General features: G+C 52.2%; 8 protein-coding genes across 8 annotated transcripts; 4 read left to right on the forward strand and 4 right to left on the reverse strand.

Moving 5' to 3' along the window:
- The first annotated feature begins 2122 nt into the window (after positions 1 to 2122).
- Positions 2123 to 4374, forward strand: och-1 (Och1 homolog). The gene is made up of 3 exons (XM_960656.2): positions 2123 to 2553; positions 2638 to 3733; positions 3809 to 4374. Exons 2-3 carry the CDS (start codon positions 2662 to 2664, stop codon positions 3853 to 3855), a joined length of 1119 nt encoding a protein of 372 aa, XP_965749.1. The 5' UTR covers positions 2123 to 2553; positions 2638 to 2661; the 3' UTR covers positions 3856 to 4374.
- A 421-nt stretch (positions 4375 to 4795) lies between these two features.
- On the forward strand, positions 4796 to 7774 carry NCU00608 (AMP-binding enzyme). The gene is made up of 2 exons (XM_960655.2): positions 4796 to 5590; positions 5660 to 7774. Exons 1-2 carry the CDS (start codon positions 5444 to 5446, stop codon positions 7547 to 7549), a joined length of 2037 nt encoding a protein of 678 aa, XP_965748.1. The 5' UTR covers positions 4796 to 5443; the 3' UTR covers positions 7550 to 7774.
- A 1566-nt stretch (positions 7775 to 9340) lies between these two features.
- NCU00607 (hypothetical protein) lies at positions 9341 to 10096 on the forward strand. The gene is made up of 2 exons (XM_960654.2): positions 9341 to 9592; positions 9697 to 10096. Exons 1-2 carry the CDS (start codon positions 9431 to 9433, stop codon positions 9778 to 9780), a joined length of 246 nt encoding a protein of 81 aa, XP_965747.1. The 5' UTR covers positions 9341 to 9430; the 3' UTR covers positions 9781 to 10096.
- Positions 10097 to 10105: 9 nt separating this feature from the next.
- On the reverse strand, positions 10106 to 11046 carry NCU00606 (short-chain alcohol dehydrogenase). The gene is made up of 2 exons (XM_960653.2): positions 11028 to 11046; positions 10106 to 10972 (listed from the first exon to the last, which is right to left on the reverse strand). The coding sequence occupies exon 2, from the start codon at positions 10945 to 10947 to the stop codon at positions 10159 to 10161; it is 789 nt and encodes a 262-aa protein (XP_965746.1). The 5' UTR covers positions 10948 to 10972; positions 11028 to 11046; the 3' UTR covers positions 10106 to 10158.
- Positions 11047 to 12271: 1225 nt separating this feature from the next.
- On the forward strand, positions 12272 to 14789 carry NCU00605 (ThiF domain-containing protein). Its single transcript, XM_960652.2, has 3 exons — positions 12272 to 12534; positions 12621 to 13494; positions 13573 to 14789. Exons 1-3 carry the CDS (start codon positions 12346 to 12348, stop codon positions 14040 to 14042), a joined length of 1533 nt encoding a protein of 510 aa, XP_965745.1. The 5' UTR covers positions 12272 to 12345; the 3' UTR covers positions 14043 to 14789.
- Positions 14790 to 14794: 5 nt separating this feature from the next.
- Positions 14795 to 17190, reverse strand: NCU00604 (hypothetical protein). The gene is made up of 2 exons (XM_960651.3): positions 16530 to 17190; positions 14795 to 16375 (listed from the first exon to the last, which is right to left on the reverse strand). Exons 1-2 carry the CDS (start codon positions 16786 to 16788, stop codon positions 15123 to 15125), a joined length of 1512 nt encoding a protein of 503 aa, XP_965744.3. The 5' UTR covers positions 16789 to 17190; the 3' UTR covers positions 14795 to 15122.
- A 676-nt stretch (positions 17191 to 17866) lies between these two features.
- Positions 17867 to 18366, reverse strand: NCU00603 (hypothetical protein; the record flags this gene model as incomplete). The annotated part of the gene is made up of 2 exons (XM_960650.1): positions 17867 to 18143; positions 18200 to 18366. 2 exons carry the CDS (start codon positions 18364 to 18366, stop codon positions 17867 to 17869), a joined length of 444 nt encoding a protein of 147 aa, XP_965743.1.
- Positions 18367 to 21421: 3055 nt separating this feature from the next.
- Positions 21422 to 24207, reverse strand: NCU00602 (siroheme synthase). The gene has a single exon (XM_960649.3). The coding sequence runs from the start codon at positions 23778 to 23780 to the stop codon at positions 21912 to 21914; it is 1869 nt and encodes a 622-aa protein (XP_965742.3). The 5' UTR covers positions 23781 to 24207; the 3' UTR covers positions 21422 to 21911.
- Between the last annotated feature and the right edge of the window lie 47 nt (positions 24208 to 24254).

Below are 24254 nucleotides of genomic sequence, written 5' to 3' on the forward strand. Positions count from 1 at the left end.
CACCACCCAGCCAAAAAAAAAAGGGGAAAGTTGTGCACTTGTGATTAGCCAGACTCAGGCTTGCTGGTGAAATAGCCAAATCTGATGCACCACCTCACCCAGTGCCAAGGCGGGCCATGATATTCAAGCTCTTAGTGGCTAGCAATACAAGTCTTCACGGAAGGAATCTGCCAAAGGCAGACCGGTAAACGGGTTGAAGAATACCACATTGGGCGGTAGACGTTGTTCTTGAGCTACAGAATTGATGTGATTTCATGAAGAGACCATGAAAAGTTAAGACTGCTCGCTGTCGTGAACCACGATGGGTCGGATGCAGTACTACAAATTGGCAGTCCATATCACAGCCAAAGAGAATGATCACAAGACAAGACTAGAAAGTTCAAAATGGTCAGGCTTTAGAAAAATCGAAGAGTTCACCCATGGTAGATGACCGTGGATGGGAGTTCCTGACCTAAAACCCTAACCCTTGTCTGTAGCTTTCGGCGATACAGGCGTGCGGGTGTTCGAATCCGATAGTACACTTACTCAGATAGTAAAGATTGGTCCAGACGTGAACTGGTGGCGTGGTCGGAATTCGATGTAGAAATTGGTGATAAAGTCTCTTTCCAGTTCTCAAAAGCAACTGAAAAGAGAGCACATCCATCTTTTGGGAGCCCTGGAAGCCGGGCTTGGCAAGACTCTGGCGGGTCGGCAGTCGTCCTTGGCACTTTCGTGGAGAGTCTCGCGGGATGGCGTTCTCGGTTCTCGAGAACAGTTCCCGTCCAGCGGGCGACAGGGCAGTGTCCGGCGTTTCATCTTTGCGAAAACCCCACACTTTGGAGAGACCGACCAATCATATTGCGCTAGATGATACCTCATCACATACCGTAGATTATTTAGATCGCCGCACCGCCGGTAAGATTGCCCCGAATTGAACCCCAGAATGGCAGCGCCGTTGGACACGCTTGGCGCTATCTTATTGCAACCGAAGAACAGCATTCAATCTCGAAATACGGACACGGACCCCTTGAGGAAGTCGATGATCTTTCGTACCATGGGCATGGCAGATGTATCATTAGGAAGACAAAGATCGATATTGATCGCGGAAATGACGAGTGGAGGACTGAAGGAAGTAAGGAAGTAAGGAAGGAAGGAAGGAAGGAAGGAAGGAAGGAAGGAAAGTAAAAACAATGATCTCGACGGAGGGACGGCAGAAAAGAAAAAGGGGTGCTGGTGTGAGACAGCCCGATTTCATGCTGGAACAGGATTGCATCGATGTAGTTTGATCCTATCAATTGGATGACAGGAACCTCAAGCTGTTAGTTTATGGCTTGTGCGCCGGTGAGAGTTGCGAGTATGTACATTCCACATTGAAGGTTGCGCAAAGCTTTTGGAAGTTCCAGCGTTGCGCGTCCTGATACATACAAGGAGTCGGTCATACAATACACAAACTCATCTGAAGTATGATATGCGCAACCGGCAAGGTACCCGAGGCCGATGTGTGGTGGCTCTCATCCCATATCTGGAGGTTTCGTCCGGTCTGGGCCGTTGCTCTTGTCGTGTGTGTGTGTTCAGTTCAGCGGGCGGGCGGGTCCATACCCCGCTGTCAGATCAGGTCCTGCTGCGGTCGTAAGTGGCAACGAACCACCTAAGTGGTGTTGCCATCTCGAGGATGTCTTAAAGCTGTTTGGTTTCAGACCCTCTCGCTCTACTCTGCTCGGCTAAGTTAAGGTTGCGTTGGGAATCTGGGGCTTCGAGAGATCGCGGTATTGATTACGTTGCCCACGGATTTTCTGCCGCGTGGCGCTTGCCCTTCGACACAGTTGCGGCTATATACCTGAAACGTGAGATTAAGCTTTTTCCCAAGTATCAAACGTTAACGCAGCATCAGGAGAAGATCCTAGTTACAGCCACCTACCTACCTATGTATCTCTTCAAAGAGGGTACATGATGATTTTCGTCACGGTATCTCAGAATAGGTACCCCCCTCCCGTTCCGTCAAGGTAACCACGCAGCGGCCATTCAACCTAAACCAGGGGAAGATTTACACCACGGACACCCCTGGGAGCACTGCCTAGCCAAGAAGCTAGCATCTGCTAGTAGGATCATCGGCCCCACGCATCTCGGGCATTTCGTCCAGCAGGGCAGCTGCTTCGTAACCCTTTCAACAAAATCGATTCTCTCGAGCTGTCGGCCAGGACAGCGCCCCTGTTACGCAAATCCGTCACCAAAGGACTTTTTGTCCTGATCATCGTTCAAAGATTGTGTTGTCTGTAAAGAGTCATCGGTTACTTTTCAGGATCGGCCGTCACTACAGATTGATCTGACGCCCATTCCTACGACACCAACACTATTACCTGCACCGGCTGCCCTCGATTCAACTTCCACTTCCAAACCTCGAACTTTACACCACCAGATCGGATCAGACTTCTGCTACGCAACGCGTCGATGCGCGTCACCACACCTTAGAGGTAGCAGCCAAGTGTTTCCACAGCGTCTGGCGGCCGGTCAAAACGTTACGCTTGTCCAGTCGCTTGGTCAAGGTGCAAGAAGCGCTGTCACGAACTGCAGTATGTAAGTACATGATAGCCATATGCGTCCGCCCCTGTACCCCAATGCCAGTTAAGACGCTAATGACGTTTTCTGTCTGCACGACAGCCGCCTCGACCACACTTCTCGACCATGCTCACCTTCCGCCGCGCCCTGGTGGCAGCGGCCTTCTTCCTCACCATCTTCTACCTCATATCTTCATCCTCGTCGAACCCTCCATCAACAACGACACCAGCTGTCCCTAAAACCGACGCCGATGTCGAGACAGCCAAGCATGCATCAACCACTGCTGTGACGGACAAGAGCTCCTCGGGCGCCAACGCCGCTCAACAAAACCCCCAGGGCCAACGACCGATCCAAGACATGTCACGAATGACACTGTACGAAAAGCTCGCGTATCAGTTTCCCTACGATGTCGAATCCAAGTTCCCCGCCTACATTTGGCAGACGTGGAAGTGGACACCAGCACACGGCGAATTCAACTTCCGCGATCAGGAGGCCACATGGACACAGCAACACCCTGGGTTCATTCACGAAGTTATCACCGACAAGGTCGCCGTACATCTTATCCGTCTGCTTTACGCATCCGTCCCCGAGGTGGTGGAGGCATACAATGCGCTTCCCTTGCCGGTGCTCAAGGCCGACTTCTTCCGCTATTTGATTTTGCTGGCGAGGGGCGGCATCTACTCGGACATCGACACGTATGCGATTCGGAGTGCCGTCGAGTGGATTCCCGATTCAGTTCCCAAGGACGCCATTGGTTTGGTGATCGGCATCGAGGCTGATCCAGATAGGCCGGATTGGAAGGAGTGGTACAGCCGGAGGATCCAGTTCTGTCAGTGGACGATCCAGAGCAAGCCAGGTCATCCGGTGCTGCGGGAAGTCGTTTCACGCATCACGAATGTGACGCTGGCGATGAAGAGAAACGGGACACTGAGAGGCGTGGTTGACAAGAATGTCATCGAGTTCACCGGGCCTGCTCTCTGGACCGACGTCATCTTTGAGTATTTCAACGACCAGCGTTATTTCGACATGACACACTCGGCCGGATCCATCGACTGGAAGAACTTTACGGGCATGGAGGCCTCGAAGCGGGTGGGAGACGTGGTCGTTCTCCCCATCACAAGCTTCTCTCCTGGCGTGGGCCAGATGGGCGCTAAGGAATATGACGATCCCATGGCGTTCGTAAAGCATGATTTTGAGGGTAGGTCTTCCGTACAACAACACCGTCCTTCCTGACAGGCGGACACACAAGGCTAACTCAACTCGCAACTTACAGGCACATGGAAACCCGAGAGCGAACGCCACATTGGAGAAAACAAGTAAAACATATGCCAGTACGGCTTGGCACCATAATCCAGCGGCCTTCAGTTCTTCACTTCCGTTTAATATTGACGGCCAGGCACATTTCCTAGCCTCGACGCTCTACAACTTGTAATTTCTTGACGCAACTAATTCATCAGCATGGTCACGGCGTTTTGTGCGTCTATTCTACGCCTCAGCCGGGGAAATGTCATTTCATAAAAAGACGGATGGGCTGTAAGGTATGGCGCAATATCGGGGAAGGGGATATAGAAAAGAGAGAGTGTACACAAAAGCTGGACTGCGAAAGTATGGGCGGAGATGAGAACTCGATTTAGAGACATCTTACAATGTCATGATGAGAAGAAGGAGGAAAGCGAAAGAAATGGAAGGCAGCATTGTACACATCCTTGTTATACTTGCCACAATCTTGGCGCAGTCTTGCCGGTAGAGAAAGATAGGTCAGAAGAAAAGCACACACCAAAAAAAAAAAAAAAAAAAAGAAAGAAATAGGATGGCACAAGGTCCGAAATCGTCACCGAACCCGGAACTCTTTATCCTTCCCTTCCTGGTTGTAGTGTAGTGGGGGGCTCATCCCGGTCCCGCCGCCGGTGAAGGCTCCGCTTCACCCCGCGCTGTCAGCGCCATTACGGTCCATCGTGGTGGAGCTGCAGCGGGCCTCGATGACATCGTGGGCGGAATTCGCTTAGGGTCGGTTTTACACGTGAATTGTTGAACATTATCCGCAGCACGCCACGACGACGAATTCCTAAACAACCCAAGTTCCGACCTATAGCTCGATATACCACAGTACGTTCAGTTATGAGAGCAACCCGGGTTGTGTTATGGCACTCCATTCAACCCTGTCTGTCAGTGTCAAAGTGCAGTGTAACTGGTAACTTGCTTTCCTGCAAACATAGGTAACCACCACGTCGAAAAACAAAACAAAACGAAGCAGTGCAGCCTTGACATACTCTCGTTGGAGAACATGACCTCAGGGCACATGTTGCATCTCGCCAGCAGCGACCATGGTACCTCTAGGATATCCAGGGGCAAAGCCACTGGCAGATGCAGATGAACTGCTAAGCAAATGCAGGAGAGAAATCTGGGGGAGGAATCTGGGGAAGCTCCCGTCTCCCGTCTCCCGTCCGAGCCACGCCCCAAGGAATGTAACCTCTCTCATGACCTTACCTACCCCGCACTACCTCATTACTCTTACCGCCCACCGCCAGCACACTACTGTACCCCGTCTCAGTCCTTGTTCTGGCGGCGGCCGCCTTTCCCTGTTGAGAGCAAAAAGGGGAGGGGCAAGTCCCGAAACCAGACCGAAGATCGCCTGGTCAGCAGCGTGCAACGGTGATGGGTCTTTGCTTCGAACCAGTTGGTCTAGGTCGGCCGACTGGGGAGTGCAAGATGGCTGGATTATCTCTCGCATCAAGGCTTGCGTCTCCTTCCTTCTCCCTACGTTGATACTCGTGTTTCATATACTGTGCTGCTTCTATGATGACAGGTGTGACGAGACTACGTTGAGCATTTCGAGATACAGGGTACACGGGACAAGGAGGGAGAGATCTTTTGAATATCACTACCCCCCACAGCACACACGCACACGATGCTCTGCCGACCTCGGCTGACCAGCCCGGCCTTCAGACGAAGCTTGTTCAAAGCATGGCGAAATTCACAGACCTATAGACCGAGATGCCAGACGGCGAGGTCAATCAGCGGATTGGTAAAGAGTATTGCCCAAGGCCCAACTGACGTAAGTTACTGCTGCCATGATAGTGTAGAAGAGAAGACGGCGAACCCATTGCTGACGACCGGCTCGTAGCCACCATTGCTTCACGACACCATTCCTCAACACTTCGCTTCCGTCGTCTCCCAACATGGTGACCGTCCTGCAGTGATAGCGCGATCGCCAACGGCTATCCCCGATGCCTTCCCGAATCTCGCGCCCGACCAGCTTCCCGAAGCTCTAGAAACGGCCCATACATATGAGGAACTTGATCGGGTATCCAACCGTCTTGCGCATTCCCTACGGTCGCTTGGCGTAAAGAAAGGCGATAGAGTGGCCGTTAGCTTGGGAAACTGCGCAGAATACGCTGCCATCACTTACGCCGTCTTCAAGCTCGGTGCCATTCTTGTGCCTTTGAATCCGGGATTCAACGCCAAGCAGGTATCTGCTGCCCTGAATCACCTCAACGTTGAGCTTCTGATCATTGGCGCTATTACGGATCTGGCCTACAAACCGTGCCGTGGACGGAGCAACCTCCCGCTTCTTCGGGACATTGTTCCTGATATAGAGTCGGGCAGGATCGAAGCCCCTCATGTGCCATCACTACGAACAGTAGTTGTCCTCGACAACACCCCTTCTCACCCTGCTTCGGAATTTCCACCGCTATCGTCATGCCGGTCACTCATCCCCTTCTCGATTCTGATGGATGGCTCCGGCGCACCTGTAACACCCGATTCACCACTCTGTCCTTCAGAGACTATCAACATCCAATTCACCTCCGGCACGACCTCACACCCAAAGGCCGCCATGCTCACTCACACCGGCATTCTCAACAACGGCGCGCTCATCGCCAACCGCATGGGTCTCGAGCCCACCGACAGCATGGTCGTTCCTCCTCCGCTCTTCCACTGTTTTGGGTGCATTCTAGGTTACATGGCCACAGCAACCACTGGCGCCGCCATCCTCTTTCCAAGTCCAGCCTTCGATCCACTAGCCTCTCTTCGCATGGCCGCCGACCACAAGGCTACCGGTCTCTACGGCGTGGCCACCATGTTTGTGGCCATGCTCGAGCTCATCGGGGCGCAGTCACATCTCTCCGATCCGCTCATACCACTCAAGGACATCGAGGACTTTCCCAACCACCTGCGCAAGGGTATTGCGGCTGGCAGCTCCGTTCCCGAGAGTCTGATGCGCAGGCTCTACGCAAAGATTGGTCTGCAGGACTTGGTGATCTGCTACGGCATGACGGAGACCAGCCCCGTGAGCCTCATGACAGCGCCCTCAGACCCGTTCGAGAAGCGCACCGCTTCCGTCGGCAAGGCGATGCCACACACCAAAGTTAAGATCGTCGACCCCCTGGACAGGACGCGAATCTTGCCCATTGGCGAACGCGGCGAGCTTGCTTCGGCAGGATATTTGGTCATGAAGGGCTACTGGGGCGACCCAGAGCAGACAGCAGAAGTCATGATTACCGAGCCTGACAACGACGGAAGCGGCTCGAGCACGACATGGATGTATACAGGCGACGAGGCCAGCATGGACTCGGACGGCTACGTGGAGATCACGGGCCGCATCAAGGATCTGATCATCCGCGGCGGTGAGAACATCCACCCACTCGAGATCGAGAACTGTCTGTTCCAGCATCCGTTGATTGCCGAGGCCAGCGTCGTCGGCGTGGCGGACGAGAAGCTGGGTGAGAGCGTGGGCGCTTTCATTATTGTTCACAAAGACGTCGAGCCTGTCGAGGGCGAAGGTGGGGGAGGGGATGTGCTCTCGCTGGAGAGCACGGCGAAGGGACGTAGTGAGGGGAAGAAGACACTGACGAGACGTGAGATCAGGGAGTGGGTTGCTAAGCATCTGTCTCAGCATATGGTGCCTAAGCACGTGTTCTGGGTGGATGAATATCCGAAGACGGCGAGTGGGAAGATACAGAAGTTCAAGTTGAGGGATCTGGCGAAGACGTTGATTGCGGAGAACAAGGGCTGATTTTTGGTAATAAGTGTGATGGTTGTGGTGGTTTAGCGGCTGAGTGTCAAAGGAGCATTGTGGCGTTGATCATTGGGTTTCTTGTGGTAGGCGACAGTGGTAATGGTATTTGGAAAGAGATGAAACGTTGTATCGAGTGGCTTGAGAGCTAATTCAGATATGCAGAGTACTTCACTTTGCTTTCTTTGTGTACAGAGCTTCCGGTAAGAGTTCGAGATTGGCGAGAGCCTGGCTTGGGGATAACGAGCAGAGCACGTTATCCTTGAGCAGCCACCCCTACACGCATTTCACGAGATGCAGAACCTCGTGTTCTCACTGAAGCCCTCCCAACTGCAACGAGACTCATCACCTGCTCATAACCTCCAATCCAGGTTGGTAGAGCGTAATGATCGTATTCGAATATTAGACGGTACTTACAGGGGGCACGGCTCTCGCTAACTTCGCTCGGTAATCGGTAGCCACTGGCGTATTTTTAGATAATCCTTCGCTCTTTCCCCAAGACACCAACCCGGGGTCTGATGGTTGGTTGCCAGTCACTCCACACTCCTCGATATGGGCACTGCGGTTCACTGCAGTTGGAATGGCTGCGGCTGAACCGGAGTAAGCTGAATTGGGGATTTTGCGGGGAAGTTGGTGTGGACAATGTTCTCGTTCGGAGATATTCCTCATAAGGTATGACAAGGCAAGGGAAGCAGCAGTCAACCGGTGGTCAGCATACCACGCCACATAAGCAGGTGAACACTAGCCTTACGTGAACGGCAATGGCGGCAACTAAGGTACCCCGGATTTGAAAACAAGGTGATGGAAGGTTGCGTCTCGTAGAGTGGATGGATAACGGGCTGATGGATAAATGGATTGCTGAGTAGATACTTAATCGATAAGGTGGCTTGAGAAATATTTGAAAAAATCGTTAAATGGAGGTCATGTGCGGCCGTATACAGGCCGAATCAGAGTATGAGTAGATTATGATAGGTCCAGATCCCATCTCATATGGGAACAGTTCTGCGTATAAGATATCCCGTCACTTGAGCTTTTGTGTTTCAATTGAGAGTTCTGCTTCCTTAGGTCTACCTAGAATACTTGATGGTCTTGAAACTTCCCAACATGGGTGAAGTTACCCTAGTAGAGTTCATTGAGTATTAGAGGTATTTCAGCAGCAGTGGAGTGATCTTACTATGCTCCTTCCTGCGCCAGCGTACGTAAGAAGGTTTACTGCCGCAAGCCTCGTACTGTTATATACGAGGTAATGTGAAGAGGCAAAAGCAAAAGAAACATTACATGAGACTTATTCTTCGGCTATTATTGTCCTCCAAGCCATTTTGGGTTTCAAGAACCGACAATCCTTCCGTAAGATTCTGATCATATTGTCTTTCATGGAGGGTTGTTCGTCCGCCCCTCACCGCCACGCCACCTTCTCGTCATGAGTACGAAAGATGAAAATAGACTCAAATTTCTCGGTGACAATGGGGCCGGAAGAGGGTGGGAGTAGGAGTGGGAGCGGGAGTGGGACGTCTTCGAGAGTCGGGAGCCTGTGTCGTTCGTGTCGAGGATGGGTGCGTAGAGGAATACCTAGGTTGTAGCCGCGTGTTTCTTGTTACGCCCTCGCTTTCTCTTCGTAACCTTTGGAACATCCGGTTAAGTTCAACACGAGAAGCTGAGCCGCAAAGACCAGAAACCCTGAACCTTCTCAACATCAGCTGCTCACTTGAAACTGACTGAGGGAGGGGCATTTAAAGTCACGGTCTGCCTCCTCCCATCTTACCACTTTGCCCTCATCAACAACATCATCCACCTCAGTCATCAAACCAAACTTAAGAAAAGGTCTCCAAGCAAACAACAGCTGAAAATCTTCAACCAAACGCTACCTCACAAAAAATCGAAATGAAGTTCATCACCGCCATCCTCACCCTCGCTGCCGTGGCCGTCGCCAGTCCCACCGGCACAAACCCCCCTCAGTGCACGCCGGCCACCTACTCGTGCGCCAAGAACCCTAACACCCACGCCGAGGGTTGGCAGGTCTGCGATGTCGACAGCAAGTGGGTGGTAAGTTCACCCTCCACCCTTCTCTCTTGTGTCCCTTCAAGACCCTGTTCCGCTGAATTGAGAACGACGACTGACATGGTGCTAATGAAAATGGGTACATATAGTACGCCGGTGACTGTCCCCCGAAGACTGTCTGCAAGTTCTTGGAGGCCAACGGAAGCCCGTATTGCATTCCTGCTACGTGGTAAAGCGGGGGATGGATGGAGGTTGAAACTCGAGAGATGGGAGTCGAGTGGCGGGTATCCCGCGTAGGACGAAGTTGGGTTGGAATCGGGTGTTATTTCTCACGACACTCCTTTAACTTGAGTTGAAGTTTAGGAAGTTGAGTATGGATGTGTATGGGGGGGACTTGTAAATACCTGGTTCATTCACTCCTTATGATTGATCAGGAAACAATCATTCTCTGATACTGCATGAATCACTTCGCCATAGTGGAGGAAGGCATGAGGTAAACTGCCACGCTGGGTTATCAAGACACCTTCTCAAAGTGGCCTTGAACTATCGTATTTGATTCCTTCTACCATCCCTTGTGAGCTTTCATCTGCCCAACAACCTCCAGAGACATTTTACGCAACAGGCCAATTTTTGTTGAAAACAACGCAAGAACCGTTCGACACGGGCGCAATATCGCTCTGCGACAAGAAGAGGCAGTACTTGGCAATGGACTCTAGAGGGGTATCGTTCTTGCCCGGTTCAAAGGGCGATTGGTTGGCCATGACCTTCTGATACATTTCCATGTGCATGCCTTTGGCAAAGGAATCGACAATATTAGTGCCGGTCAGGCCGCCCAGCAGCAAAGCCATGGTGTAGATGCCTTTGTCGGCGTAGAAGCCGGCCGTGTTCTTGGTTAGCGCCATGATGCCGGCCTTGGAAACGGTGTAGGCGGCGCCGGACTGGAAGCCCATGTAGCTGGCGTTGGAGCCAATGTTGATGATGATGCCTCCGGCTTGCTTCTGCTTCTCGAATTGCTTCACCGCGGCCTTGGTGGTGAGGAAAGGACCGGTAAGGTTGATGGCCATGACGCGGTCCCAAAGCTCCTTGGAGCAGTCGCCAGCCGGGGAAAAGTCATCCATGATGGCCGCATTGTTGACAAGGACGTCGAGGCGGCCGAACTTGGCGACGGAAGCGTCGATGAGCTCCTGGACCGCAGCCTCATTGGACACGTCGGTTTGCTTGATAAGGAAGCGGTCGGCATAGGTCCTGGTCCACTCCTCCTCGACAGCCGAATTACGCTGCTGGTTGACATCGCAGATGATAACGTTGGCGCCAGCAGCGAGGAAGGTCTCAGCAATCACCTTGCCGAGACCACCGGCGGCGCCGGTAGCGAGAACAGTCTTGCCCTGAGCGGAGGACATCTTGCTTGCAATGATATGTTAGGAACTATGTAGAGAGTTAGTCTTGGTGAATCAAAGATACGGTTCAGGTGGCCACTCACTGGTGATTTATAAGAACGGTGATGGCCATAAGAAAGTAATTAATGATATGAAATACAGACAAGTTAGAAGAGGACACCAGGGCATTCTTGTACTCGAGGCTAAAGAGCCGACGCACCATAACGATGCCGTGGTAGACCTGCCGAATTTCTCTCCTGCCAAGTCCGTGGGGTTTGGAGATGGTGGGACGGTGAATCTTGGAGTGATAAACGAATACGCTCAAGTCTACATGATGGTGCTATACCTCTAGTGTAAAACTCTAGAACAAAACTTATCGTGGTGGTTCACAACACCCTAATGAAAGCCCTCGACTTGGCCACCCCTTCTTTACGATGTTACTCGTTTCGCTCCGGCGGCCGTGCTTCACCGTTCTTTCCATACTAGAAGGGAAATGAGCAGGCGAGTCTGAACCATAGGATAACCAAGCATCATCTGTTTATTTTGGGTATTGAGTATCCGGAAGACAAGATGAGACGTACCATTCACGCCTTAGTAACCAAGCCATTACTCTTGGCGCTAAGTTACAAAGTCACTCCTTTATTGATGCTTCTTCATAACTTTACGAAGAGGAACTGCAACGAAATGCTGGATGAACCAGTAAACGCAGCGCGCCCAGTAGCCGGCTTTTTGGGTGCAAAGCTCTATACTGGGTTGTGGTGAGGTTGAATGCAGCGGCCGGAAGAGAAGTTGGGACTTAGGGTTTTTGCTTGGGCGTGTGGAGTTCTGCTGGTAAGTTCAAAAGGTACGTATCATCTTGTCTTCCGGATATGCACTCCCTTATTTTGGGTACCACAGACCCCTTCGTGCTGGCGTTGTCCGCTTCATTACGGTCTCAGAGGAAACTGAAACCGAGCTTCAACATGTGTAAGTGATAAAGGATTCTTATCCGTATTCGCATTCGGGATGGTGGAGAGGCCGAGTGCCTTGAAATTGGTGAAACCCGACCTTCCACCTCAAGGTCCAATTAATGTGGTCCACGGAAGTCTCCACGACGACGGGAAATGTTCGGAGTGGGATTGACTCGGAAGATGCCAAGGCACAAGTATTTGGGAACCTCGATGGCTGACCCCTGACTATCTGGGGCAGGCAGATGGAATTCTCCGCTTTTACTGGCGCTAGGCGCTTGGCGTTGCAGCAGCGGGATGACGTCGTCCGAATCTGGGGCTCCAAATTTTCTGGAGACGGATTAGCGCGCGATAAGGTCACGATAACAAGAGGGCCGCAATCTTTCCTGTGATTCCCCAAACACGAGAGCTGTTGATCGGTGCCACGATATACCGATAATCCGAGTCTCGATCGATGAGACACCCATAACACAACATGTCGTCCTTTCTGTCCAATTCATCAAATCAATCGAAGCTCCAGCTTGCGACAGTTGCCCTCGCCTCTGCGGCTGTTACTGCTGGCGCGATTTACGGATACCAGCAATCTCGTCACGGCGAGCGCCTCAATCGCCTCAAGAAGTCGATCCCCAACCCAGCTGGCGATGCTGAGCCCGAATTGCAGAGGGTATGCCAGATACCCCATCATTGAGACGAATTATCTAGCCATTGGAACGCACATACTAACGGCGCCCTGCTTGCTGGTCTTCCTAGGTAACCCGCCAAGGTCCCGTCCCCAAGCTCGACAAAGAAGATGAACACAACCAAGCCCTCGCCCACCGAGCCCAAAATGGCGACTTCGACGACGAACTGATCCTCGAGCAACTAGCCCGTAACCGTGTCTTCCTCGGCGACGAAGGGCTCGCCAAGTTGCGCAACTCCTTCGTCGTCATCGTTGGTTGCGGCGGAGTTGGCTCGCACGCCGCCACCACGCTCGCCCGCTCCGGCGTTTCCAAGCTGCGCCTCATCGACTTCGACCAGGTTACGCTCAGCTCGCTCAACCGGCACGCTGTCGCCACGCTCGCCGACGTCGGTATACCCAAGGTGCAATGCCTGCAGCGCCGGCTGATTGCCATCACACCGTGGGTGCGGTTCGACCTGCGCCTGCAAAAGTTCGACGGGTCGGTCGCTCCCGAATTGCTCGGTGCGTGGGAAAAGGACGGGCAGATGCCTGACTTCGTCATCGACGCCATCGACAACATCGACTCGAAGGTCGAGCTGCTCAAGTACTGCTACGACAACAATCTCCCCGTTATTTCGTCCATGGGCGCCGGCACCAAGAGCGACCCAACGAGGATCATGGTTGGTGACATTGGCACCAGCACGGACGACGGACTCTCGCGCGCTACCAGGCGCCGCCTGAAGCTCCTCGGTGTCACCAGCGGCATTCCCGTGGTGTACTCGACTGAGAAGATGGGCGAGGGCAAGGCGGCGCTTCTGCCATTGCCCGAGGAGGAGTTCAAGAAGGGCGATGTCGGCGACTTGGCGGCGCTGCCCGATTTCCGCGTGCGTATCCTACCTGTGTTGGGAACCATGCCGGCGGTTTTCGGATATACAGTTGCGAACCATGTCATTCTCAAGATCTCTGGTAAGTTCATTGAGCAATCATTCCTCCCACCCTCCCCACAACATGACTCGCTCATGACTTACCGTATGTTTCTCCCAGGTTATCCCCTCGACTACATTCCCCAAAAGGGCCGTGACAAGATGTACGACGGCATCCAAGCCTTCGTTCAGGCCAGTGAAGAAAAGATCATCCGCGCCGTGACCGGCGGTCCCCGTGAGCTCTGCATTGGGTTGAAGGTGCCCATCCAGCCCTGCGAGGTCTCGTTTCTTGTCGAAGATATCTACAAGGCCAAGAGCGCCGTCACCGGCCTCCCCACGAAACTAGTCCTGATCAGGTGGCAGAAGCCTACCCGGGACATCCTCATCAGGATAGGTGAGGGTGCGGACGAACAAAAGTCGTCGGATCTGAAACTGTCGGAGCTCGTCTGCATGACCAAGGATGAGGCGACGAGACACCAGAGGGAGGTGTTGCTGGGCGAGAAGACGCTCGAGGAGCTCTACGACGCTGAAATCATCGAGAAAGTGGCAAAGAGACAAGAGGAGATTAAGCTGTATGAGAAGTACAGATGATTCTCTTGGTCTTGTAAAACTTAAATGGCCTGTTAAGGTCAAATGGTCGATTTTTTTTATCGTTTTGATTGCCGGCGTCCAAAAGTCTCATCGCAGAGGTCCAAAAAGATGTTTTGACAATAAAATGCGGCCTGGAGTCAAAGACATCCCGAAAGAGGTCTTTTGAACAAAACAGTTTGCATGCTGCCTCACTTGATTGGCAGTTAGATCACGATCTTTTTGGAGCGTACCTTTTGTCTCTCAAATGAGGTATCTGCCCATTAGAACAAAGAAAAGCTACTTGAACAAGAATTTGTTTAAAGAACGGAGATGAATGGGAGAAGAACTAGTCGCTCCTATGGTAGCCGCTTGCAGTGTGCCGATGTCGAGATCCCTACTATGGATATGGTGCTTGTGCTGTCGATGCCAGCCGACTTGATAAAAGGCAACAATGTACCACCTCCTGACGACGAAGGCACCACTAAGGAGGAAATGGTGTACTTGAACTTAGTACTTGGAAAAAAACAAACAGTTCTTGAAGAAGCAGAGCTTCCATGATATTCTTCCTTGAAGATAACCATCAAGCAAGTGCTGCAAATTTCTTTCTGGGCCACTGCACTGAGGGGACGAAAAACTCCCAAGAGAAGATTAGAGGAATACTTGAACCACACTGTGAACCATTGAAGCAAGATTCATAACAGAAGTGCACTTGCGCTTCTTGAAAGCAAAAAAGCAAATACCTCGAAAACAAACAAGAAAGAAAAGGAAACAAATCAAGGATGCACTACATTTGCCTAAGCCCTTAATGGCATTTCAGAGTTGGGAGCCCCAGATTGCCTCAGCAAGCAAGTTGGATTCCGCTACGTGGCTTGTTGTCTGGTTGTCAGACTGTCATTGTCCATCAAGTAGAAACGCCCACTACCCTCTGAATACTAATGCCTGTTGTTGTGCTGTGTTCTGTGGTCATTCCGTGGGATTTGCCAGATCCTGGTCGAAAACGAGGTAGCCAGATGTGTCGGCTCTGACGGAACACGATGTAGTGACCGACCGATCAGGCCACGATACTCAGCGCAAATGAAGTGAGTGACCAGGCCCCCAGGTTCAGGGCTTTTCGACGGCGAAACCGACGCCCTCGCAGACTTTGCCCTTGTTGTAAAACTCGACGTTGGGCAATAGCTGGCTGACCATCCAGCGTGCGGTTTGTGCATGCAGAGTACCCTCACCAAATGGCTCCGTGGTCTTATCCTTTCGCAGCCCGTGAGTGGCATTCTCATGGGTGAGGTCCAGCGCCGCCATGGCCTCTTCGATACCCGGTCCCAAGACCTTATCGTCGGCCGGATCGCTATTGCCACGAGGAAAGGCCGAAAGCCCGCTCGCTAGTGCTTGGAAGATGACCAGCTGGTCCTGGAGGAACTCGTCTACCACGCCACCGGTAGAAACCTCGTCGTACAACGTTCTCGCGACCTTGGTCGCCACGCTCTTGCTCATGGATGCCAGCCCGCCGGTTCCTGCGTGCGATGACAAGCTATTGTCGCCCTTGTTCTTGCTTTTCTTCGAGTTGGCTGCTTTCGGCATCGAAGTAAGGATGTCCCTACCCCACCTCAAAACGGTGCCGGCGCTGGCTCCTTCGTCATCAGATGGCCACGAGCGCGCGACTAGAAGCACGTAGATTCGCGAGTTGGCTCCGCTGTCCTCCATTAGCTTGAAGATGACTTCCACAGCCGGGAAAAGGTCGCCTAGGTTCTGGACCAGCGCTTGGGAGAGGGATTCGTGCATGTCTGTCGGTGCGACGATGGAGACATCGATGGCTTCAAGGTCGAAATCCTCGCCTTGTCTATTTCTGCCCTTCATGGTGCAGGCTGTCGGGTTTCTGAGCCGGAGTGAATCGCCGACTCGAATGGGGTGAACACGGAGGGCCACGGTTCCGCGTTGCATCTTTCCGAGGTTCCAGCCGCGTGTCTTGAGCTTGCGCTCCACAACGATACCAAATGCTTGCTCGAGAGAAGGTAGAAGGACTTGGTCCAGGTATTCGTAGGAAAGAGAAAAAGAGATGTTGGTGCCGCCGGAAATCTCCACGTCGATATGTTCTGGCTGATCTTGCTTCTTGCTCGTATTTCCGCCAGCAAAGAGGAGGAAGGGGAAAATTGCCTGGAAGATGAGCAACGTGCTTGCCGCGGCGGAATCGGCAGCGATCTTGACGGTGCGGTCATGAATACCGGTAAAGAGCTTGGAAGTTGCGGGGCTTTGCCGCGGCTTGAACTCTAGTGTAGTGCTACCGACGGAAAGGCCGTTAACTTCTGCATCGGTTACGCGAGCAAGCCATTCGATGGAAGCTACGTGTTGAGCTTTGAGTCCTGCTACATTGTCAGCTACTATCCGATGGAGTGCGTGGCTACCGCGGATCAAAGTGCGAGCTAAGCCAACAAGTGAACTCGTTCTGAACCGCAGCTCACAAAGAGAAGGAGCGGGGAAAGAGCGAGAGAGAAAGGGAAAAGGGAAAGTACGAACCCCCGCGTTCGCGGTTTCCCCTCACGTTAGTGATGCGAATAGGCTGAGTGATAACGGAAGCAATCGCGCATGCTATGCGGACCAGCTGTCCACCTCCCTCGCCTGTTCTGCCGTCAATCTCGAGGACCGATCGCGCCTTGGTCTTTTTCATAGCGGCTTTTCGCTGGTGGGGCAACATGTGCTCCGGATCATCTTCACTTGAACGCAAAATGATGTTTGCTGTCCCAGAGCAAGTGGGATTGCTAGATGGTTGCGCCATGATGTTTGGACGCTGTCGCAGGTGGGATGGATCCGGCTTGTGCTCGCAGTAAATGTGAGTTCTGACGGGGGGTGATTGTTTTCAGTCGATGTCAACAACCTGGCGAGTTTGTTCAGCGAGGATGTGTGAATGTGGCTTGGTTTCGGAGGGTTCAAGTTTTGCGCGGTGCGCAAGATGCCGTGGTGACCTTTCCTGGTGAGAGGAAAGAAATTACCCACGCGCGCGGGGGAATTTATTTGTAGGTGGAAAAATCCGAGGACGTTAGTTACATCCGACGAAGTTAGGTTTCTAGCGCTTGCACGATGAAGGATGCGAAATACACTTTACTTGGGTTGTGAAGTGAAGGTGATGACGGAAAGGTTTTCGGCGAGGTGAGTCAAAGGTTTGCATGGGTGTTGTGCGATGATGTGTGGTACGATTTGGGGTAGATTGTTTTTTGTTTTATTTTTCTGCTTTTCTTTGGTTATGTTCCCACGACGGTTGTGTGGCGCAGTACCAAACAAAGGCAAGGTGACGAGATGACGGAGGGGCGGGAAAAGCCTCGGGTCATTCATGCGGCCTTGGTTTTTATCGATGCTCCTTCTTCCAGTCTAATTAATACTCGACCTCGAAGTCGGTTGTCACGAAGTCGGGATGGTACAAACAACCGATGACCAAATGCAGGTGGCCGATTGAGGCGATGGACTCGAGCGAGCAGCACCAGACTGTGAGCGACGCATGCTGATTCTTGGTGTACACAACTAAATCTAGTGCTTATTGGATGATCACAGCAGGTCAAGAGGAAAGCGTGTGATGCCGCAAGAATACTCCCGTCTTCTATCCAACAATGTTTTGATGCATTGGATCTACCGTATGGGGGTGCTGACTGAACCTCTAGACCAGTTGGTTTCTTCCGGGGATGATGAGTTACTAAGTTCTATAGCCCCATCCTCCTCTACATGCCTCTTTCCAACATTTCACGCAATTTACAAGCATATGTCTATCTCTCCAGGGCTACCAACCTGTGTATGTGGCCCTCCAATGGGTGAAAGGAAAAGAGCATGATCCTTTTCAATGAGCCGACGAGCAAATCGAGATATTAATCGATCAATTCCTCCGTCGCCTCGAGAATCGTGGCAGGGTATAGGCCGGCGAAACCTTCAAGCGGCCTCATGATGGTAATCAGGCGTGCCGCCATCTCCGTCTGTCTGTCTTCGATGACATTGCAGTTGTTGTGCTTGGCTTCGAACAGGCGGGAGTGGTCGGCCTGACATTCGGTAACGTAGGAAGCGACCCGCGAGTTATCAATCGTATAGTCCGGTACGTTCTGTGCCGGACCGTCGTTTAATAAGATTTTAGGCGGGGCGACATCCTCGCTGTCAAGTTGGATTAGGACTGATACAACTTATCACCCATGAACGATTTAACTAACCTGATGGATTCATTGTGAACGACCATAGAGACTTCAGATGTCTCGGATGACCCGTCCTGTTGTGTATCTTCCGGCGGAGTATACGCGGCCTTTTCTCCCAAAGGTGATGTATCTTCAGAAGAACTAAATGAAGTCTGGCCGCCCATGCTTTCTTCCTTGCTGGGCATCGTCCGAATGTATATCGTGCCGACGTAAAAATGTTGGATATGTCTGTCTGTAACAAGAGCTCTCTAAGTTCGTAGACAACTGAGATGCCAGGAACAGATGCATAGAGCGCAGGTAAAGTTCGATATGCGTACGACTATGAGCTGAAGGCAGAAATGTGTTGGACGAAGTAAGTAGATGGACGGGTTCCGCTATGCTAAGGAGTGAAGAGCAGCAGCGCTTGAATGTGCATTGTGGTGTGCATCTCCCGAGTTTCCCACTCACGTGGGCGCCTTTAGTATTTGTACACTGATGGCATTGTAGACGGACGGGTACTTAGACTACGGAAGAGGGCCCGTGTGGTGTCTCGATGATGGCGGTCGTTACGGGGCAACCACAGTTCACTTGGATCAAAACCATTGACCGAATAAAGTAAGCAATCGCTGGTCCTCGAACGGTCGGAGAGACCCCGGTTCTGGAGTTTTGATAGGGCTGTGAGGGTGTGCTATCCAAGGCGTCAAAGTGATTTACGACTCCTGGAGCATCCGCGTAACGGCGAGGACACTCCCCGACAAAACCCATCTCTGAGACCCTGACCGTGGGTAAGCAAGTCCACGGGTGCTCATCTTGCTACCGCCTCACAGCTTGGGGATATTGTGACCTTGGCAAGGCAACCACAGAGGCAGTCGCTCGCGCTCTGAACTCGACGAATAGAGTCCAAGCATAGGATCAAGAGAAATGAATAGATGTACCAATGTCGGAGTATTTATGGAAGTCTTAAAATGGCATCCCCGTTGGCAGTTACTGAGTGTCCAACTACATGAGAAAAAGCCTGCTCTGTTGACTGAGGAAGCACCGCTAGCTTAGGCATGATTTCCAGGTGTGGCGACTTTTTTTGCTGCTTGTGTTCCCATCCTTACTCTTGATGTTGAGTTATGTAATACACTCGGCAGTCGGGCGAGGCCAAATCATTGAAAGCAAGCGTGGCTGTGCAGCTCTCTCCTCCAGCAAGTGGTTATGGTACGGGACTCCTCACGATTGTTCCAGTTGAGATCACCGCTAGTCAAAATCGCTGAAAGCTTAGGGTAGCCTGCCTCATAGATTTCGACTGCTGTTGATACAAAGAAACATTCATCAACAGAGAAACAGTGGTACCTATGTACTGAAGTATAGCTGAACTTAGCCTCTTCACTGTAAGCTGCCTACAAGGTGATATGATACGTCGTATGCGAGTGTTCCTTCAGAGTTTACCCCATGAATACAGATGAAAATAAGCCAGGGTTAATGAGCCTCTTTGTAAAACTGGCTCCCTGATCCCACAAGTGCTATGTAAGAGGAACTGTGGGCATCTCACCTCGTTGAGATGGTGACATGCCGAAGCACTCGAGTTCACCAGCTTGGCAAACGATGGATAACCGGACTATTGCAATCATTTCGATCACCAGGCGCATTTCGCAAGTAATCTTGATATCAACATTTGTTCACCGCTTTTCTGAAACTCGAAAGGGTTGCCTGATTCAGAGCGAGCCCAGAAACACGTGAATGATCTTAGGATTGGTGACATTGCGGGGTTGCTGAGAGGCAAGTCAAGCCTGAAATACCTTCTAGATTTAACCCGGCATCTCTTGTTGGGCTTACCAGTGAACGACGGGCTGAAAGGCGCTTGGGTGGCTGCAGGAACGACACCATCGAAACAACGTGACAGGATGTGCATAGCTGTAACGGAGAGGGGTGGACGCGACAAAAATCTTATGGAATGTCATGACAGCATATGCGAGTATCGAGAGGTGACAGTCGTAGTCTTCCTTTTGAAGTTGCAGTTCGCTCATTGACCTCTTGACTCGTGAAACCCTACAAATGCCTGAAAACATTTTTTTTTCGTGCTGACGCTCACGATTCAAACTTGTTTGTTGAGTCCTGATAGATCAACAATACAGCCCGAGTCTTATCACTACATCCGAACCCATGTTAACTTATGGGAGTTGATAGGAGTGACGATTGGAAGTTGTGAGGGTTCAAGGGGTACTAGCCATAACTCGAAGGCTATACGTTCACGACTCATAATCAGTTTCCGAAACGACAGTGTCTCTTTTGTCCAAATTACACAGCATCGAACTATTGGACTTGTTGGCATCGTCTAGTAAGAGATACCAATGATTACTTGAGGTGAACCCAGTGCGATCTGAAGATTTTGGCTGGGAAACTAACTCAGCGTCCCCGTCGGCGGACGCCGAGTCGCATGCTGCAATACTGCAATCCTGAGAATGATGTGCAGAAATAACTGAATACAAAATGACAGGAACAAAGCTCGTACAGTCCTTGGTTGAAGAGGCGGAAATGGCGATGAGTATGTTAACGTGGCAATCAGACGAAGGATATCTCTTGCCGGTGTGACCTGTCGATTTGAACAGGCCAAGAAACACTAGAACTCAGCATTCTGGAACTGGTCAATATGCTTGTCCTTAGAACGCCCTGCTGGATATGTGGTGTTGGTTGACGTAGAGACGTTTGCCTCATGAGCCATGGATGGATGAGAGGTGTTGATTCAGCAATCCACAAGGCAACTGACCCACCCATGGGCTCACCGCGCGGCAAGGCAAACAGTCCCATTGTTCAAGCCAGGGTTTATGCTCAAAATAGCATTGCCGGGACGATGGAGAAGAATCTGCGAGTGGTCAAATGGGATACCGAGGCAGCGACAACAGAGCCTCCCCAGCTCTTTTTGCCAGTAGGAAGTTGAGGAGACATATGTGTGTTTTGAGGGCCATCGGTGACCCCGTTATCGGGCATGGATTGGGTTCGATTGAGAAGAAGGTTGGCAGCTGTGTGGCGAGGCCAAAGGTGTGCTTTGGTTTTCTCAGAATCAACATCATCTAGTAAGTAGCACTTGGACATGCTGCAACAGACGATGGAAGACACCGAAGTACTATATGATCTGATCTTGTTGTCGAAGGCGGTTGCGCGTGCTGGGTGTATGAGGCCTCCTTTATACAAGAACAGAGATCTCTGATCCAGTCCTTACACCACACACTTCTACGTCAGCACACCCTGTTGCACCTCTAAAACGGAAAGAGGGAAAGGAATTCGCACGATGCAACCACTTCAGCTACCCTCTGGATTGGAATGCGTAGGTGGAAGGTACAGTGCAATATTGCTTGGTAATATTCCCGTCAGTTGTCGCATCACCTCATGCGCCACGATCCAAATTCAGCTGAGCAAAGTCACCTCGAGCACACCCACAACAGCTAGTCTGGCCCCCAACTGCAAATATCCCGCGCGACATCAAGGTTTGGATGCAAAGATCGACAGTCAGCTGAACTGTGGAGGAAAGAACGAGGGATTGACTGTGCGCTGTGATGCTGTGATGCGAGTAAAGACATTGCAGACTGGGAGACTAAGTTAGATTTGCATCTTGCAGGAACTGAAGGCGTGGCTGCCTCGGTCACGCTCTGTAAATTGGCGGCTGAATGGCAAGAAAAAGTAGCGGGAACCAGAAAAGGGATATCTCAGTAAGCTAAGTGACAAGAATTGAACAAGTGTCGGAGCGCCTTCAGATGATATCAACTTATCATGCTGCTCCAGTGTGCGCAACACCCGAAGTGGCGTCAAGCGAGAGGCCCAGAGAATCCTCGAAATCAAGATCTTTGAACTGACCATCCTCCACCACCCAAGGTTGCCCCTCCTGCTTTGGCGTGTAAAGAGCCTCGCAGGCGCGGCCGACAACCAAAAGCCCCGGTGGGCGACTACCCTCCTGTTCGATAGCCTGCTCAACGTATCGGAGCGTTGTCCGCATAACCCGCTGATCTGGGCAAGTGGCTCTTTCAATAACCGCACACGGGGTGTCAAGCGGCCACAGTGCCCGTTGCTTCTCGCCCTCTTGAACCTCCGCGACCCCATCGGCCTCCCCGAGACGCGTTGTCAACTCCTTGACCAGTCCTCCAATACGATGCAGAGCCATCAAGAACACGACCGTACGACTGCCGACGTACTCGGGCGGCGCCGGCGGCTTGCCCTTCTTTCCCGTTCCAGTGCAGATAAGCACCTGGTCTGACACATCACGCTGGGTGGCAGGAATACCCGCAAACAGCGGCGCGCTCAAGCTGCTTGTGATGCCCGGCAACACCACGACACGATCGCCGAGCCCGTGCTCCCGGAAGAAGGCCACCTCCTCGCCGCCGCGCCCGTAAATGAAGGGATCGCCCTGCTTGAGCCGCAACACCGTCTTGCCCGCACGAACACCTTCCAAAGCCTGCTCGAGCAGCTCTTCCTGCGCGCGATCGGCGTTACCGGGAAATTTGCGGGCAATTGAAACGGGCGTCCGGCGCGGGATCATATCCAAAACACCGGAGGGAACCAACTTGTCGGCGAGAATCAGGTCGGCTGATTGGATGGCCTTGTATGTGGCCCGCGTGAGAAGATCCGGGTGGCCGGGACCGCTGCCGGCGAGGAAGATGCGTCCAATACGGCCATTACTGCTGCTGCTGGTGGTGGTGGTGCTGCTGCTGCCACCCTCACTGACAGCACCCGGGAGAACAGGTTGTGGTGATGCCGAGGAGTTGTCGCTGCTGAATCCGGGATATGCCTGGAGGATGCTCTCCACATCATCATCGGTGATTTCCACCAGCTTCTTCAGGGGCCAATACTCGCACACCTGTGCCAACCACCGCATGCGGCGCGTCTTCGCCGCCTCGGCCTGCACGTCTAGCTCGGTGACAAGTTTGTTAAACGTTGCCGACTGGTCGATGGAGTCGTCGACGCCTTCGTTTACCGCGGCAGCGATGGCGCTCCCTGCAGCAGTCCTGGCCTCTGCGTCCTCGGTGATGATCCTCCTCCTCACGTCTCCAAGTCGAGCACACGCGGCTCCTAATCCCTTGGGTAGCGCAGAAGCCACCTCTCTCCTAATCCTACTGGCCAGCTTGCAGCCACGGCCATTGGTTGTCACGCCGATCTGCAGCGGGCCGTCGACGTGTACGCTCAGGAGGCTGAAAGAACACAGCGCCGGGTTGTCAAGCACGTTGACAGGAATGCGCTTGCGCTTGCACAGGGCTGATATCCGCTCGGCCAGCAATTGGTCGTGTTGTGTCACAAAAACGGCGTCCACGACATTGTCCACCTCAGACCGACCGAGCGTAGTGAGGTCCTCGTCCGCAAAAGGCCGATCCAGGTGCGTTAGGGCTCCAGAAGAGATGTAGTTGGCCAGGTTGTGGTGTAGCTCCCGCTTTTGATTCTGTTGTGAGTCCGCTGCTGTTGGTGTCATATCCGACTCTACCGGAGCAATTAAAATGGGTTTTGCGCCCACGCTGAGTGACTGGGCGACTCGGGATGCCGCCAGCGGATTGGAACCGATGATGAGGTGAACATGTTCCCGACAGTCTTGTGCCGTAAGAAGGGTAGTATGGTAGGCTGAAGGAGCCGTAGGTAAATTTGAGGATGCCATCTTTGCCACCTCTGCTTGGAGGGCGTATTGAGGCTTGGACGTGGGAGTTTCTCTGAAAAGAACCCTCTTCTAGAAAAAGCACTCGGGACCGACCAAGTTCCGTAGACTTTGTGTGTAAAACGAGCTTGATTGCTTGGTTGCTTGATCTCGAAGTTATACTTGAGGAAAGGTGGTTGTCAAAGACAAGGTAAATAAAGAATCGTGGGGTATTAAAGGGATGGGATGAGTTGTTCACGGATAGGTATTCCCCAAAACAACAGATAGATTATACGTACTCGGGTTTCTGATCGAGGGGGCTTAGAAGTTTATAGGTTACGGGGGTTCTTGACTTTATGTACTCTTCCTCCTACTTACTAAACCTACCTCCGGACTCCGGCCGGTCGGTCGTAGTCATGTCGTGTCGTTTCCAAAAGTCACACTTTCCCCACGATGGGGCGTCTGGGCTGGCGGCTGCAGACGTTCCAGCAACTCCGC

The sequence above is a fragment of the Neurospora crassa genome, linkage group I (assembly GCF_000182925.2).
Source record: "Neurospora crassa OR74A linkage group I, whole genome shotgun sequence".
Classification (NCBI taxonomy): domain Eukaryota; kingdom Fungi; phylum Ascomycota; class Sordariomycetes; order Sordariales; family Sordariaceae; genus Neurospora; species Neurospora crassa.

Coding starts and splice junctions, on each gene's coding strand:
- NCU00607 (XM_960654.2), top strand. CDS start 9,431: ATGAAGTTCATCACCGCCATCCTCACCCTCGCTGCCGTGGCCGTCGCC. Junction 9,593..9,696: donor ATGTCGACAGCAAGTGGGTG/GTAAGTTCACCC, acceptor GGGTACATATAG/TACGCCGGTGACTGTCCCCC.
- NCU00604 (XM_960651.3), bottom strand. CDS start 16,788: ATGGCGCAACCATCTAGCAATCCCACTTGCTCTGGGACAGCAAACATC. Junction 16,376..16,529: donor GGGAAACCGCGAACGCGGGG/GTTCGTACTTTC, acceptor ACAATGTAGCAG/GACTCAAAGCTCAACACGTA.
- NCU00602 (XM_960649.3), bottom strand. CDS start 23,780: ATGGCATCCTCAAATTTACCTACGGCTCCTTCAGCCTACCATACTACC.
- NCU00605 (XM_960652.2), top strand. CDS start 12,346: ATGTCGTCCTTTCTGTCCAATTCATCAAATCAATCGAAGCTCCAGCTT. Junction 12,535..12,620: donor CTGAGCCCGAATTGCAGAGG/GTATGCCAGATA, acceptor TGGTCTTCCTAG/GTAACCCGCCAAGGTCCCGT. Junction 13,495..13,572: donor TGTCATTCTCAAGATCTCTG/GTAAGTTCATTG, acceptor TGTTTCTCCCAG/GTTATCCCCTCGACTACATT.
- NCU00606 (XM_960653.2), bottom strand. CDS start 10,947: ATGTCCTCCGCTCAGGGCAAGACTGTTCTCGCTACCGGCGCCGCCGGT.
- NCU00608 (XM_960655.2), top strand. CDS start 5,444: ATGCTCTGCCGACCTCGGCTGACCAGCCCGGCCTTCAGACGAAGCTTG. Junction 5,591..5,659: donor TTGCCCAAGGCCCAACTGAC/GTAAGTTACTGC, acceptor ACCGGCTCGTAG/CCACCATTGCTTCACGACAC.
- och-1 (XM_960656.2), top strand. CDS start 2,662: ATGCTCACCTTCCGCCGCGCCCTGGTGGCAGCGGCCTTCTTCCTCACC. Junction 3,734..3,808: donor CGTAAAGCATGATTTTGAGG/GTAGGTCTTCCG, acceptor CGCAACTTACAG/GCACATGGAAACCCGAGAGC.